Here is a 16,506-nt window from a genome sequence, read left to right as displayed (position 1 = left end):
TTTTGCATTTCAGTACACCACAACAGTACAGACTGTATAACAGTCAACAGACATTCTCTCTATATTTGAACTCTGTGGACAGTTCAATACTAGCCTTACACCTCATTTCATAAATGTTTTTTTTTTCTTTTTTCTTTTTTTTGTGTGTGTGCAATGAATTTTCAAGCAGACACTAAGCACAGAAGACACATTGAAAAAGGTACAGAAATTGAAAATGCTAAATTGTAAATTCATTTCTAAACTAAAATGCCATTTAGTGTGAACTTCACTGATGCTTCTCTCTCACTTAATATCCACAGCTTTACAAAAAGAAATATCAGCAAAAGATGAAACGGCAAACATGCAGAATGGTTATTGTAGTCTTGCTGTAGTCCTGATTTATGTACCACCAGGGTGACCATTTGCTGAGGCCAGGGAGGCAAAATTATTTCTGGCACATTACAGAATAAACTAAAAATATTACATAAAGATTATGTGGACTTTTTAAAGAACCAGAATATTTTGATCAGATCCAACAGTTTGACTTTGCTCATTTTCAAGCCTGGTTCAAGCCTGGTTCTTTAAAAGAAAAAAGACAGATTCAGGTGAGAGACTAAGGACAGTCCATAATGATCTTGTGAAAGGAATTTGCCATTTAATAAAAAGTTAAAAGCCCAATAATAATAATAATAATAATAATAATAATAATAATAATAATAATAATAATAATAATAATAATAATAATAATAACGAAAATCAGAATGTTGGCTTCTACAAAGCCAACATAATAATAAAGACATTTAAAATGACACGCCTCTGTGTGCCTTTTGATCATATCCTTAGCTTTAGCACCCCTAAAGCTCTGACCCTAAAATCGCCCCTGAGGCACAGGCTCCGCGTGACCCGAGGTAGTTCGGATAAGCGGTAGAAAATGAATGAATGAATCAATGAATGAATGAATGAATGAATGAATGAATGAATGTTCAAAGGCCAATCAATAGATAAATTATGTATTTTCAATCTCAGTCTTTTACAACAGAAAGTTATCCAGTGTGCCTAATATACGATGTGTGATCAACATAAAATCAGACTTTCTTCATAGGTGAGTGACTATAGGACATTTATATTTAAAACATTAAATGAGGTCCTTAATTCTGATATAAAACCAAAGTGTCGAAGTTACTGGAATGAAATGTGTTTTTTGTTGCAGCTCTAGTAGGAAAAATTAAAATGATTATTAATATTATTATTATTATTATTATTATTATTATTATTATTAGTAGTAGTAGTAGTAGTAGTAGTAGTAGTAGTAGTAGTAGTAGTATTAACAAAAAGGCTCAACGTGGATGTGTGACCTGGAATCATAGTTACAGCTAAAAAAAATATCTGTCCAAAGCTTTTAGAAGACGTGTCAACAAATGAACACATATTTTGGATCTCATTAGGGATAAATGAAAATAAATTTACATAAACATTTTGTTTTCTGTAAAGCTGCGTCAAGACCATGTCCATTGTTAAAAGCGCTATACAAATAAAATTACATTGAATGGTTTCAGGTGAATGTAAAAAAATCTGTGGAATAATTATGATAAAATTATGAGTCAAATAATTTTAGCTTCATGCATCTTTAATCACTTTGGTGAACAGGATATGATTTGTTTATATTTTGTTTTTTTGTTTTTTTCGGCTATCAGTCATCGATCGATGTCCGACGTCAAGAGAATAGAATTAGAACAGATTTGAAAGTAAAGAACGCGAAGCTTTCAGTAAAACATTGAACTTTGTGCGAGTGATGTGTTTGTTGAAGTTACTTTGATTACGAGAAGTAATAAATAATGGTGAAGATTTTTATTGTTAGGACGGTTGTAGAGAATCTTCTCCGGCGCGATGAGGAGGAAACGACAGAGAACACAGAGGACACCACCGGCCCCGTAGTGGTCGCTGAAAACAGGTCATTTTATTTGTACAACAATGAGAGTAAAACAGTAAACACTAAACATTGGAAAGCTAGTGCCGCTTAATAACATAAGTAATTTAGTTTAGTAAGTTTGTGTGGTCTGACGCTTTGTGGCTGAGCTGTTGTTGACCTTAGATGCTTCCATTTCACAGTAACAGCAACGTTTCAGCTGATGAGAACACACCTCAGAGTCCCGCTGGATTATCTACACACCAGGTGTGTTGAGATGTGTGTGATATGACAATATAATATTAGTATTGTGTTAATGATGTCATAGTACACTTTCACAATACATTGTCACAATACTTTTCTGTGTCTGTGTCATTTTCAGGGATCAGCGCAAATCCGTCATGGATCCGCGCAGACCTATGGCCATGTGCGTTTGTGTTTGTTTGTGTCACGTGATTGCCCCGCCTTCGTCTGCTCCTCCCGGTCATCACACCTGTTCCCCATTATGTGTGATTGTCCCTGTCTGTATCACATGATATATTGTAATAATTACAAATGCCTTTTTTTTTCTAAATATATAAAATGTTACACAGATTTATCTTTTATTTTTACACTATTCCCTTTGATGCAGGGTTAATTGTGTAGCGCTTTTAACAGTGGACAGTGTCGCAAAGCAGCTTACAGGAATAAAAAAAATAGATTAAAAATGATAAATTAATATTTATTCCTATTACTACTACTACTAACTACTGTTGCATTACATATTTTTAGTCAACAGAGTTGATGCTACAATAATTTTCTATCAAGTATTGCAAGTATTGTAATATTTTTGTTTGGCATATTTCCTGTCTCTGCTTGTAAGATGGTAGAGGATGGATGGATATACAGTAAACATATATGTATATACAGTATGTGTATATATACAGTCCCTGACAAAAGTCTTGTCGCTTTTGTAGAAACACCAGCTATTAAACTGACTTTTAATTAACCAATTGATGTTAGAAATAGCTCATATGAAAAGCTAAAACCCTCCCAAATGATGTTTAATGCACAGAAATAAATTAGTTTCACTGAAAAAAGATTTATCATTTAATCAATACAGAAAGGTCAAATTTTGGCAAGACAAAAGTTTTGTCGCCTATACAGAAATTGAACAAATTTACTGCAAATATGTAAGTATGTACAAAAAAATATGTCAGCAAATTAAGTAGTGGTGCTGTGAGATCCAAATTTAATATCTTGTATGACTTCCATGAGCTTGAAGGACTGCATCCATGTGGTTTGGCAAGGATTCATACCATTTATTGATGAAGTCATCAGGAATATCAAAGAAAGCAGTCTTGCATGCGTCCCAGAGTTCATCAATATTCTTTGGTTTCGTTTTCCATGCTTCCTCTTATGGAAAAAAATATGTACCCCACATATGCTCAATGATGTTCATGTCTGGTGACTGGGCTGGCCAATCCTGGAGCATCTTGATCTTCTTCGCCTTGAGGAACTTTGATGTGGAGATGGAAGTATGCAATGGAGCACCATCCTGCTGCAGAATTTGGCCTCTTTTATGGTTGGGAATATAAGAGGTAGCTAAGATTTCTTGGTATTTTAGACTATTGATGTTGCCTTCCACCCTGCAGATCTCTCACACACCCCCATACTGGATGTAACCCCAGACCATGATTTTTCCACCACCAAACTTTACTGTTTTCTGGGTGAATCTCGGATCCATGTGGGCTCCAGTAGGTCTCCTGCAATATTTCCGGCGACTGTGGTGTTATTCAACAGAAGATTCTTCTGAAAAATCCACCTTCTGCCACTTTTCCAGCATCCATCCTTTTAGCAGGCTGTGGGCTTTGGCAAATGCCACACTGTTTTTCAATTGTCTTTTGTTTAGTGCTGGCTTCTGGGCACTGATTCGACCATGGAGGCCATTTCGAGACAGAATCCGACAATCTGTTCTGGTTGACACAGGGACTTCAGGTGACCAGGTCTCGTGGAGATCTGCTGCAGTGGGAAATGGGCTGGCCTTGGATTTTTGAGCCAACAAACGGTCCTCTCGAGCAGTTGTCTTGCGGGGTCTGCCTGACCTGGGCTTGTCCAAAACGTCTCCAGTCTCTTCAAATCTTTTTTTTAATTCTCTGTACTTGATGCTGAGACACATTGAATGTGTCTGCCACAACAGCAGTGGATCTGGTCTTCAGCCTCTTGATAATCAAAACTTTAGTCTCAGGGTGAATCTTAGGCATGTTTGCAGAGGTCTAGTTGCAGTTGATGTGAAGGTCTAGTGTACTGGGGTTCTTTTTATACACACCTGAGACCTAATTGATACATTATTAGTCACAAGTGAAGCTCATATGACAATGTCTTTGCCAAAATTGACTTAATGGGCTTTACCAAGCTGTGAATATTAGAATACTTTTTGACAGTTTCGTTTTGCACTGAAACATTATTACAAAAGCTGTTGGGATTAAAATGAGCCATTTCTTGTAAAAAAAAAAATCTTGATTAGAAATATATTCCAGCGACACTTCAGGTCAATTTGTACACAAGCGACAAGACTTTTGTCAGTGACTATATATATTATTTTTAGCCAAAGTTTCAGACTGTGTCTTGTTCCTTGTAATAATAAATAAGCAAATATATGTATAACATTTTCATCAACTCTGAGTTCATTCTTTCAGTCAGGCACAGGCAGCAGCCATGAGAGCCCAGACAGTGCATGTTCTACATGTGAGCCTGAGGAGACTGATATGGACAGATGTGAGGCTGAGCAGGAGGCAGTGGGGCTCTTCATCCCTGGGCCCATGCTGTACTGTGAAGAGAAAGATAAGGTTCCTCCGTCTCTAGAGACACTGTACCACACTGCACACTGCAGCAGCACCTCAGACTGCCTGCTGTTGGCAGCCCACATGTTACTGCTGGAGACCGGCTTCCTGCCACAGGTCAGAGGTCACACAATACACAACCGATCAATTAATGCATATGTCTATTTCAAAGACAATATTTGTATTAAAACCCTTAAAGTGTCTTACATTGTGTACATTTATTGCATTTTTTGTTGTCACTTTTACCCATCAAACAAAGAAAGCTTGGTGGTTGTTTGAGTGTTTAAAACGTGTCATTTGGTTTGATTATGTGATGAGTGCAGGGTTGTGACATCAGAGCCAGAGAAATGGCCAGCAGCTGGCTTGCAAAAGAGTATCTCTGCAGGCTGCGGTACTTTCACCCGTTCTGTGATTACAGCCCAGTTCAGATGTTTGGTGTGCTGAATGGCCGAACACTTGTCATAAAAGGTACGCATGTTGTTTCTGTTACATAGGTGTCGTTATTGCATTCATTCATTGTAGCTGCAGCTGATGGTGTAGTCATTGTTTCCCCCCTCACAGCCACTATGAAGACAACCGGTGCAGTAGAGTTTTCACAGATACTGGCACTGAAGCCTGACGATTACGTGACTAAGGAGTGGGCAGGTGCGGCATATGACAGACACTATGTGTAGTAGGTCAGTTGTTCAGCCCCAGCCCTTGAGCAATGTCCTTGACCCTCTCTGATATCATGGCTGACCCTGTGCTGACAAAAACCTCCTAACAATCTCAGATATACAAAATAAGGAATTTCACTGTGCTGTAATGTATATGTGACAAATAAAGGTTGCTTCTTCTCTTATATGAAACTGCAGTACATCATGGAAGAGTTGTTAAATTTAAACAAGCGTAACTCCACTGTCTAGCTCTGTAAAGAATTTGGAATAGATGTTCTAGAATCTTAGAATCACTTAGGCTTACAGAAGACTTTGTAACAATTTATTTGTATTTATTGTCTTTTATGTACAGTTATATTTATGTATGAAGATCTAATGTGTGTTTATTGTACACATTTCCATGGACGATGCTTTTAATTGTTTGTCTGGTGGTTTTATCTTCGTAGGTGGAAATGCTGGACTGGTCTACAGAGATATGCAGAAACTGTCTCGTGTTTTTAAGGACCAGTTGGTTTACCCACTAATTGCAAGAGCTAGAGAAGGTACAGTATCCTTAAATCAGAGCCAGCTCTGACTTTATTGTTCTACCCTTTGCACACTAGTTACAGTAGATATTTACCCACTTATACACAAAATGTCTGTGTTTTTGTTTCCTGCTCACTCTGCAGCACTGGGTCTGCCTGCACTGTTTGGTCTCACTGTGCTGCCCTCTGAGCTGCTTTTAAGTATAATGCAGCTGCTGGATGTTCCCTCGATCCTAAGGCTGTCTGAAGTATGCATATACCTGCACTCGGTTTCTCAAGATGCCTTACTCTGGAAACACTTTGTGTACCGTGACTTCGGAGGTACCAGCACATCACACATGCACTCTATAGAGTTGAACTGCAGACAGAGCTGGTCATTTTTTTTGCTAGAGATTGTGCTATTATCAAGCTAGGAGTCTTCTATATTTGTGAAGTGACCTGATAGATCTCGATCAAAACGTTGGATCTTCAACATTATCACCACGTTGTAACTATTAAGTAGAATTTTTCATTTTATCTGATTTTGGAGCTCTATTTCTAGCTTATATGACATCTCATGCACTCTCCAGACATTGTTTATTCTGTCAAGAGGTGTATTAGTATTAGTCAGTATTAGTCAGTTCTCAAAGTTTATCTAAGTGACTTTGACAAGAACCGAATTGATTTTCAAAGTTTTATAGAAACAATATAAAGTTCCATTTCTTAAATGGTATGCAACAGGGTTTTTTCCAGAAAACTTACATTTGTGAAATGGGAAGCTTTGCTAACAAAAGGATCAGACTTATTATGTAAATACTATTGGTAGTATGATAGTCTCTTTGATGCTTCAAAACACCAAAAAGCACATTTTTCCAAAATAAAGCAAAATTAACATAAATATTCTTAACAATAAAATCACAAACATTTTCCCAAAATGGTTTTACAAGTAGCCAGTACCCAGAGCCAATCCTGACCTCCCTGGAGCAAATTTCTGCTAAGGGGCCCTTGATCCCTGATGGTTATTATTTACTGAGGGATTTGTATTCATATTGACCTGGCATTATGCCCATTCCAATGTAAATCCATTGTTTTCTGTATTGCATTAACGTTGTTTTTACCTTAATTGAGAGACAATAAACATTGTCATTTAGGAGTGCTATCACGCTATTTTTTGTACTGGTCCCCACACAGATGTTGCTGCTGGATAACCGCGCCGCACTTGAACATGTGTTCATATGCGCGTGCAATCACGCACGAACTGACACGCGCGCCGCGGTTATCGAGCTGCTGTTTTATAAACACTGTTGCCCTTGGGCATTTATTCATGTGAATGTTCACGCAATAAATTGTTGTGTGACAGACAGGCCAAGAGATGCACTGGCAGCACTGTACAGCTAATTTAGCTATAGTCAGATAGAGACTAGAGACAGAATCACATCAACTTAACTTTACTGTTATTTGCTCTTGCTGACATCAAACTTGAAGTTTACCTGATTGCTGTTCTTGCATTTCACTCTCATTTTGTTTTCTTTTTTCTCTTTTCATGGCCAGATGGATAGCTCCGCTTCATATTGTCATCTACACAGTAAACATTAACATGCGCTCTAAAATGAGGCAAGGGAGGTAGGGCCTTGCATAATTTGCGGGGCCCTACACAACTTGCGTATAGGGCTGATCGGGTCTGGCAGTACCAGTATAAGTGAACCACGTTTTTTAAGCTGTTATTACAAAATGTACAATTTGTGTCTATATCGCTTTTAAATTTCACAAGAAAATGTTTTGTTGGGTAGATCCTATGAATAAGTTTAAATGAGACTTCCTTTATTTTATGTGTAATTAAATACTGATGTGGAAGTAGCCAAACCTTTTTCCAAACAATATCATCTGTAAACTAGCACCAAAACGTTGCTGGTCTAGACTTAAGAACCGCTTGCCTCAGGGGCTGGGGGTGGGGTTACTGTTAGATAACCTACATTAAGTATACTAATGTTTAATACACTTTTACTTTACAGCAATATGATAAAGTATCAGCACACATGATAGTAGGTAGCTACATGCTAAGGCTAACTTTTTTCATGTTAATGATAAAATAATGTTATATACTTTCTGGATTACAACCTCCGTTTTTGCAGGTTACAAGGAGCTGCACATACACGGTGGATCCGCCGCATTTGGATGCCAATGTAGGTTCACAAAGCCATGAGCATTAACAGTAAAGCAACATCCAACATTGTTGATGTGTTTGTGTTTGGCGCTGCTGTGCTAAAGTTGCTGGGAAACGTGACACGTATACAGTGACGTCAGACTCTGCATTGTGATGACTCTCTAACCGATGGAAAGGCAAACCGGTTCTTAGAAGGTTCGCCAGTGGAACCAACTTTGAACCAGCACCGTCACTAGCTCTGAACCAGCACCTGGTTCTTTTTGGTGGAAAAGGGGCATAACAGACAACAGACAATCTCTGTATATTTGAACTCTGTGGGCAGTTCAGTACTAGACTTACACCTGATTTCATAAATGCCTAATGATTTTTGTGTGTGTGTGTGTGTGTGTGTGTGTGTGTGTGTGTGTGTGTGTGTGTGTGTGTGTGTGTGTGCAATTATTTTCAAGGTGGAGTTAGTCGCAGATACAAAGACTGGAACGAGGTACAGAAAAATGCTAAATTGTAAATTAATTTTTCAACTAAGATGCCATTTATTGTGAACTTCACTGATGTTTCTCTCTTACTTAAAACCCACAGCTTTACAAAAATGAATATGAGATAAGGAATTCACAGAAAGGATGCAGATTTTCTAGTTTTATAGCAGTTTTCCAGTTCTGAGTTTCCAACCACCAGCGAAATTCCGCCAGGAGGAGGCCATTTTCTCTGGAACATTACAGAATAAACTAAATATATTAAAAAAAAGATTCATGTGGACTTTTTATATAACCAGAATGAAGTCAGATTTTTTCATAAAAGGCTTGAAACTGAAATGAAGAGAAAAATCACTCAGTTGTCAGATCCAATTACTTCTTTTGATTAAAGCCAACAGTTTGACTTTGCTCATTTTCCTTGCTTCCCAGAATGCAATACAATTAAAAATATATATAATTTCCCCAAATTTAATTAAACAGAAATGCTAACTGACTGTCCGATGCTTCTCATGCTATAAAGCTACCATTCATCTGGCATTCGCTTGATGTCATTTATATGGCTTGACTTCAGTTGTGACTTGACTTGACTTGATTAGCAACCTTCAAAATCAAAAATGAATGAGGAGCGATGTGAGTGAAATCATATGGGTCACTGTATAACGCATTAAAACAAGATGGCACTGAACCTCTTCCTTTAAAGTGTGACTGTACTAGAAGATTTAAATCCACTTTGCATATTCTGATGTTTGTGCTCATTATTAATTTAGACAACAGTGTTTCACTTAGGTTCCTTACTCTGTAAATTGAAAATCCATCAAATGTGGCGTAACCTTTTGACAAGGTAATAATCTCTTAAGCTTAAATATAACTTGGTGAAATCCAAGAAGGCACAATTATTTTTTATTACAATTAAGATCTTAATAGGATCTTAAAGTAAAATCAGAAATCTGTCATCACACAATATAGAGTCTGGCTCTTTGTATATGAATACGCCCTGTTCAACCTCAAATACATTCTACTGCCCAAATGATGCTTTTTTTACACAGTCACTTGTGTGGTTTGTTAGTTGAGTTAGTCATGTGCTTTCTCAGTGATCTAGAAAGCAGTTGGTCTACAGAGGTTGGCAGCTGTGACAGTGGCATACGCAGCATCTCGGCTTTGTGCCATCTGTGCCATCAATAAACTAATTCTTCATTAGGAAGTTTATTCCCACGTAGCAGTGACAAAATTCATGAAGTACTTTGGGTTCATCGGCGTCAAAAACACAGGACGATGACCTTGATGTCCTGCTGCCGCTCCCATACTAACAATTTAATCAAGTTTATTTAGCCTTTCTGCTACTGATTGTTTTTTTTTTTTCAGTAGTTTTATTAAAACACATAATTAGAGCATAATAAATAGAGATTAAGAGTTTTGTCTGGATTTATTACAGTTAAGATCCTAATAGGATCTTAAAGTGAAATCCGAAATCTGTCATCACACAATACAGAGTCTGGCTTTTTGTTTATGAATACACACTGTTCAATCTCAAATACATTCTAATGCTAAAACGATGCTTTTTTTGTACACAGTCACTTGTGTGGTTTGTTATTTGAGTTAGTCATGTGCTTTCTCAGTGCTGTTGGTCCACAGAGGTTGGCGTTTTTCTATAAAAGCCCTAATTCCCTCCTGCCCATCATGCAGCGCCAGATTGTCCACCATGACAGCTGTGGCAGTGGCATATGCAGCATCTCGGCTTTGCGCCATCTGCCTCTGAAAGGCTGCTTTTCCGAGAGCCACCACCGGGCGACTAGACTCGCAGATTCTGCGTGCGATTGCCAGCGTTTCTTCCTCCAAACATTCCTCACGCACCACCTTACTGACTAATCCATGTAGCAAAGCCTTCTGTGCTGTGATAGGCCGGCCTGTAAACAACATCTCCATTGCAACCTGGGTAAAATACATCACGGTTTAGGATGCTTGATGGAAAAAATTTAAAAGGTTCCATGTTCCTAATTACCTTTCTAGGAACAGCTCTTCCAATAGCCACTCCTGGAGTAGAGCAGAAGAGGCCGACATTCACACCGGGAGTTGCAAAGCTCGACTTGTCCGTCGCTACAGCAATATCACAACTGGCAACTAGCTGGCATCCTGCTGCTGTGGCAATGCCATTAACCATCGCAATCACAGGAACTGGAAGGTCCTGAATCAGGGTCATGACCTACAACAACAATGGCCAAAGAGGACTAAAATGAACATCACCTACTCTACATCACCATTTTACGCTTTGTTTTCATGTAACATTAAAAAACGTGAGTACTGTAATTTTGTTTCCTAACAAGAACATTTCTGTGCAAAGAGCATTACACTGTATAGTAAATATGAAACCATGTTGTGTTTTAACAAATTGGAATTTGATTTGAAGTTCTTATCTAGGGAAGCAAAATGAACAAATATTGTATTGTGCCTAATTGTTTAGATCGCAGTGACTTCATTGAAAACAAAATATTGTTACAAAGGATGGTGTATTTTCGGGGAAATATTTAGTAATTATGGCCTGACCTCTGTGCAAACCCTGAACACTTTTGTATGATAATCTCTGCCTTGTTCCGAGGTCAGCTCCTTCAGATCATGCCCAGAGGAGAACACTGGACCCTGCGCTAATCAGTAAAAGAGAGTGATCCAAAAAGTCATTAGATTACTTTCCATAGCAATTGCAGCAGTCTTATTTATACATGACGAGACCTGCCTGATATGATAATGACTCTCAGGTCCTTGTCGTCTATACCAGTCAGGATGTTCTCTTGTAGAGAGGTTAACATGGCAAGAGACAGAGCATTCCTCTTCTTGGGGTTATTCAAAATGAGTCTCCTAGAATAACAACATAATCTTACTAATTTAATCAGTAATCTTACAAAGTTAGGAAAAAAATAAGCACAGAGAAATATTACTTAATAATATAATCCATAATATACAGTAATTAACAGTGACAAAATTACATATTAGTGTATGTGGTAGCTCAGTGGTTAAGGTGTTGGGCTACTGATTGGAAGGTCATGGGTTCGAACCCCAAGGTTATTAAACCCTCAATTGTAAGTCACTCTGGAGAAGGGTGTCTGCTAAATGCCGTAAATGTATTAAAAATGTATTTTCACCTTAATGACATTTATCAGCTTACAGGGGGAAAAAATCTGACATTCCTAAAAGGATTTCTTACAAAGAAAACCAGACTATATCTTAATTAAAATGTATTTTCCAGAGGTATGTGTTTTGTTTTGGCCCACTGATTTATTATTGTAGCTTCACGTATTTTTTCTTCCTGAACTTGCAGTACATGTTGTGGTGGTGTTGTTGTTGTGTAAATGGCACTGATCAGATGAATTTGAACCTTATCCCGTCCTTTTGCTCCCGATTTATTAATGGTGAAGTCATCTGAGTGCAGAACATCCGTGTCGATAAGCGATAGAAGCTGGAGAACCTTCCGAACACCTGAGACATGTTTATAACTGAGACTCTGCTGAGACACTATGCAGTGGGGTTAAAGTCATCAGTTCATAATAAAAGTCCGTGTTAATAACGCTGCGTTCAGAGTGTTAACGATTAATGTTAACACGTAGTATATATAAATAAATAAGCAAACAAACAAGCAAATAAAAAATAAATAATTAAACAGTAATACCTCGAACAAAATTCGCAAGGTTAGGTTCCAGAACTTGTCTCGGATCAGGAGGAATCGTGAATGTTTGGTACGAGCCACTAAAAACGCTTATCTCTAGAGTTTAACACCCTAAACACGACCAAATCATTCTCCCAAAGCACTTTTACTTCAATTAAAAGGTAAAATTTGATGTAAAAATACCGCACAATTACAGTACGGTGTACTAATGTTACCCCTACACTATACTAATTCATTAGCCTTCAATACGAACTTTTAACTCGTCAATTTACAGCGATGTTCTCAACTAGTTTCTTCCGTGTTTACGAAGTGACGTCAAACCAACCGCACTCAAGGGGAGAAACGATTTGGAGAATAGGTTAAACTGGGGGAGTAACGATACATTCTGTTCACGATTCGATTCTTCGATTTGTTTATTTATTTACTTATTTAAATAAATAATTATTATTATTGATAATTATAAATTAATCACTAATTATTATTATTTTTTTTATTATTATTATTTTTTTTTAATTCTCCACATTTTGTCTGCTCTATGTCCGGGGTCACCACAGGATTAGCTCTTCAGCTCTTCAATAATTAACAGCCAAATGGCCAAATTATATTTTACTTTGTTTTAAATTGTAAACTAAATATTTGTTTGTTTGTTATCAGTGTTGTTTATAGATGAAAAGAGGGTGAGGTTTGTAATTCAAAGAACAGCATCCTAAGAGCATCCTTAAAGTAACAATACCAAAGTAGAAAAAAAAGTGGCCTTCACAAAGTCCTGGATAGAAAATATTGTCTGAGAGAGGAAGGGTTAAAGTGACGAGTGAGGGAGGAGATATACTGTTTTTGCATAAGCTCTTCTACAGTCATTCTGGTGTTAATGCAGGCCCAGTAGAACCGGGTCAGAAAGGATGTCAGCGCCTTGTATATGTTTCCATGTACTTATGTCTTGTGGGCTCTTTGTCGCATTTATATATCATCACTGAATAGCTGAAAAGATCAGCAGAGTCCAGGGCTCTCATGACAGTCACTCATTTCATTTGTCATGCTCTCCCACCACACATTGTATTTCTCCCACAGAAAAACGATTTATCATATATTTAATATGCCGCAGCGCCCAAAATGTATCTGTCCACACCGCTGTCTCTATGGAACCGGGCAGGAATCAAGCGCGTCTCCGCTGGAGTTCTTAGTCGACCCTGACACTTATCAGCCAATCAAAAAAGAGCCTACACAATAGCCAATCTGAAAATAGCACTATTGCATCTGGGTAAGATTTAACGCTATAACCAATGAAAAAAAAATCATATCCTGGAATTGTTCACCATCATTGTTGTTCACCCACAGAGAAAACCACTGGAGCTGCAAGCATCACTTTGAGCACAGAGTAAGTCATGATCTCCTGTTGTAATGTTACAACAAATTCAGCACTTGTTTGACACAGACAATGACATTTTGACTGCTGTTACAAATGTTTCCCAGATAATCAGCATCAGTTTTTCATGAGTGTCTGTAACTTAGCCAACAGTTTTACAGCCTGTTCACTGACAACATCTGCTCAGAACAAGTAGTCTAGGCCAGTGGTTCTCAAACTGGGGGCCCTGATGGTGCCAGGGGGCTTTGAGATGGTTTGAGATGGGGCCCTGGTTTTATAAAATACATTTTATAAAATAATGAATCTATCATAAATTCTGTGTAATTAAATCTCAGAGATAAAGCTACTAACCAACAGCACTACATTGTATAATTTAATATGTTTTGTTTAATTCAAATATTAAGTTTTGGAATGTTTTATGTCATAAATTTTCTTTTGGGGGGAGGGCAAATAGGGATGCACTGTATACATTATCACACGATGACTGACATTTTGTCACATTAAACATCTCTCTCCAAATAGACTTAATAATTTTATTAGCACTAATAAATTAAAGTGCATTGCATCATCAATGTTATAGGTCACTTTTAAAATCATGCCCTATTTGACATCCTGTCCATTGATGCATTAATCATTGCATCTGTCTTTCAAAGATGTCCACTAAAAGGCAACTAAGCATTCTCTCATACGCTATTAGAGGAAAGCCCCCTAAAAAGGCCAGTTTGCAGGATGCTGGCCCAGATAAGGTGGTGGAAAAGGCTGACCAATTTTTGTGCTTGCATGGGGGTTGGAGATGTCACTCTTGCGTGTCATCAAAACTTGAGAGCCCTGAGCGTCTCTCTTCCCTCTATCATGGATATCTTTGGAATGCTGATGATTCCAAGTACCCATCACACACACTCTTAACCTCTCTGCCATCTGGAGAAAGGTACCGGAGCATTCAAGCCCTCATAACCAGAGTGTGTAACCATTTCTTTCCTCAAGCCATCAGTCTCCTTAACACCCCAGAACTGAAGTGAACTCTCTCTCGCTCTCTCACACTCTCTCTCACACAAACATACACACTCATTTAATATACATCTATTTTTACAGCACCACTCATATAAACAGTGGCTGTTTTTCACATTACATCGCATTTTTTTAAATTACAGTTTAATATTGCCACCAACTGTTGCTATTGTCAGTTTACATGTTGCCAATTGGTAAGTACAGACTGTATTCTGGTCGGGCTATTTTGTATATCTATCCTGTAGTGTATTGTACTGTCTGTCTGCACTGTCTTTATGTGGCTAGGATAACTTACTGTACTTTTTAGTCCTTAGCTCTGGTTGTTTTATTTTACTATGTACAGTGCCAGCTATAAATATTGTTAAAATGACAATAAAAGCTTCTTGACTGTTTGCTCTTGACATCAACAATTACAAAATCTGCCTAGTAGGCAAATTTTAGGATTTAATTATGTACTGTGACCATTGGTGTTAGCCTTTTCAGGATTATACTCTCAAAGGATTTCATGCAGTGAAGCTAATCCTTAAGAGTACTGACTGGATGTATGAGTATACAGGAAGTCTTCCAGAGGCATTGCACTTTTTGTAATATTAGGCAGAAAACAAATTCTCTGGTATGCTACATGACTGACTGGCACAGATCTACAGTACAATGGGGCCATGACTGGCAGAATTTTCCCATTTATTTTCTCATTTTGCCAACTGTAATAGTCAGGTGTTGGAAAGGAAATATGCAATGGTGGTGTCTTTAGTAGGGAGTCATTAATACACAAGATCTTAATGCAAGGGTTTTCAATTTTATCCACAAAGGGCTGGCATGGCTGCTGGCTTTCAGAATCACGTTTTATAGCTGAGACAAGGACAAAAACCTGCACGCTCATACACTCTTTGTGAATAAGATTAAAGAAAATCCCCTGGCACCTGTAAGTCAATTAAAAAAACAGATTTGACTCATTAGCACTCTTCAGACTCCCCTCCACCATTTGCATCAAAACTATGTATTTGATGATTGTCCTATGAACTAACATTGGAGTAAATATTCTAAGGCATATTGTAGGTTCCAAAACCTGACCCTGGTCTGCCCCCTGTACTGCACATTTTTAGTTTTCTACACAGCTAATTAACAGCCCTTCCTCCACTGATGTGGGTGTGTTGAAGAAGGGGAAGCAGGAGAACATATCAGAAGATCTTAAACTCTGGTAAGGAAGCTAAGTTAAGATAAGGTATGATTAGTGGGATTTGGATTTCAGATCCTGAATTACACACTTTTAAAAAAAAATAAACTTTTCAAATAGAGAAATGAGCAGATTATGTGACTGAAGTGAATGAAAGGACGAAAGCACTTTTTCTGTGAAAGCTTCATGAATGTTCCTACAAAACATTAAATTATAGTATCTGATCTCTGAATGCTATTCACGTAAAACCAAAACTGGATACACTCCATTCATCTGCACTACTCTGCAATTTAATCTTTAATTATAGACTGTTGATGACAAGGATGAATATCTTTCATATGTTTCATTTGTGAATGATCTCATTTAAATTTTGCGTTGGCTACACATAAAAAAGCGTCCCAAAAAACACTGCTGTGATGGGAAGATTACAACATTATGTATATTACTACTGTTGGAACACCAGACTATACTAGAATTATACTTACAGCATTGGACTGAATGCGCTTTTATTTATTTACTTATTTATTTATTTATTATATTTTTTGCTGTTACTAATTAAAAGGGTTTATAACACCTTAAGGAACACAGGCCTGATCGTGGTTGTGACAGGGTAATAAAAAAAAAGTCTACTAAAAGAATAGTCTCACATCAGGAAGCAGGTAAATATGTCATGTTTCCATTTTCCAAACTTCAGAATTCCTGCTTAGCTTCTAGTCCTGGGGATTACCCTGGACACTGTATAGAAGTTGCGAGAAAGGAGGATGGTAGTATGATGACGAATGACTCTCACCCCCTGTATGAAGCAG

General features: G+C 37.7%; 2 protein-coding genes across 4 annotated transcripts; one reads left to right on the top strand and one right to left on the bottom strand.

Moving 5' to 3' along the window:
• The first annotated feature begins 1,700 nt into the window (after positions 1-1,700).
• LOC113653947 (F-box only protein 7-like) lies at positions 1,701-8,964 on the top strand. 2 transcript variants are annotated; one of them, XM_027163848.2, is made up of 11 exons: positions 1,701-1,930; positions 2,089-2,152; positions 2,268-2,312; positions 4,564-4,824; positions 5,031-5,175; positions 5,269-5,352; positions 5,810-5,905; positions 6,032-6,208; positions 7,999-8,049; positions 8,477-8,511; positions 8,607-8,964. In XM_027163848.2, the coding sequence occupies exons 1-11, from the start codon at positions 1,815-1,817 to the stop codon at positions 8,685-8,687; spliced, it is 1,155 nt and encodes a 384-aa protein (XP_027019649.2). In that variant the 5' UTR covers positions 1,701-1,814; the 3' UTR covers positions 8,688-8,964. The 2 variants fall into 2 exon arrangements, with proteins under 2 accessions (XP_027019649.2, XP_027019650.2); XM_027163849.2 differs by lacking the exon at positions 2,268-2,312 and having other exon boundaries at positions 1,703-1,930; positions 8,607-8,956.
• Positions 8,965-9,904: 940 nt separating this feature from the next.
• On the bottom strand, positions 9,905-12,470 carry echdc3 (enoyl CoA hydratase domain containing 3). 2 transcript variants are annotated; one of them, XM_027163854.2, is made up of 6 exons: positions 12,159-12,470; positions 11,868-12,004; positions 11,229-11,350; positions 11,042-11,139; positions 10,500-10,700; positions 9,905-10,429 (listed from the first exon to the last, which is right to left on the bottom strand). In XM_027163854.2, the coding sequence occupies exons 2-6, from the start codon at positions 11,975-11,977 to the stop codon at positions 10,097-10,099; spliced, it is 864 nt and encodes a 287-aa protein (XP_027019655.1). In that variant the 5' UTR covers positions 11,978-12,004; positions 12,159-12,470; the 3' UTR covers positions 9,905-10,096. The 2 variants fall into 2 exon arrangements, with proteins under 2 accessions (XP_027019655.1, XP_027019656.1); XM_027163855.2 differs by having other exon boundaries at positions 11,868-11,968.
• Positions 12,471-16,506: the final 4,036 nt, after the last annotated feature.

This window comes from Tachysurus fulvidraco, chromosome 10 (genome assembly GCF_022655615.1).
Source record: "Tachysurus fulvidraco isolate hzauxx_2018 chromosome 10, HZAU_PFXX_2.0, whole genome shotgun sequence".
Taxonomy (NCBI): domain Eukaryota; kingdom Metazoa; phylum Chordata; class Actinopteri; order Siluriformes; family Bagridae; genus Tachysurus; species Tachysurus fulvidraco.
This window is presented reverse-complemented; position numbering and strand designations above follow the sequence as displayed.

Excerpts from the sequence above, each read along its gene's own strand:
- LOC113653947 (XM_027163848.2), top strand. The coding sequence starts at position 1,815 with ATGGTGAAGATTTTTATTGTTAGGACGGTTGTAGAGAATCTTCTCCGG. Across the intron at positions 2,153-2,267 it reads CTGGATTATCTACACACCAG|GGATCAGCGCAAATCCGTCA; the intron begins GTGTGTTGAGAT and ends TGTCATTTTCAG. Across the intron at positions 5,906-6,031 it reads AATTGCAAGAGCTAGAGAAG|CACTGGGTCTGCCTGCACTG; the intron begins GTACAGTATCCT and ends CTCACTCTGCAG.
- echdc3 (XM_027163854.2), bottom strand. The coding sequence starts at position 11,977 with ATGTCTCAGGTGTTCGGAAGGTTCTCCAGCTTCTATCGCTTATCGACA. Across the intron at positions 11,140-11,228 it reads GAGAGTCATTATCATATCAG|CGCAGGGTCCAGTGTTCTCC; the intron begins GCAGGTCTCGTC and ends TTTACTGATTAG. Across the intron at positions 10,430-10,499 it reads GAAGAGCTGTTCCTAGAAAG|GTTGCAATGGAGATGTTGTT; the intron begins GTAATTAGGAAC and ends TATTTTACCCAG.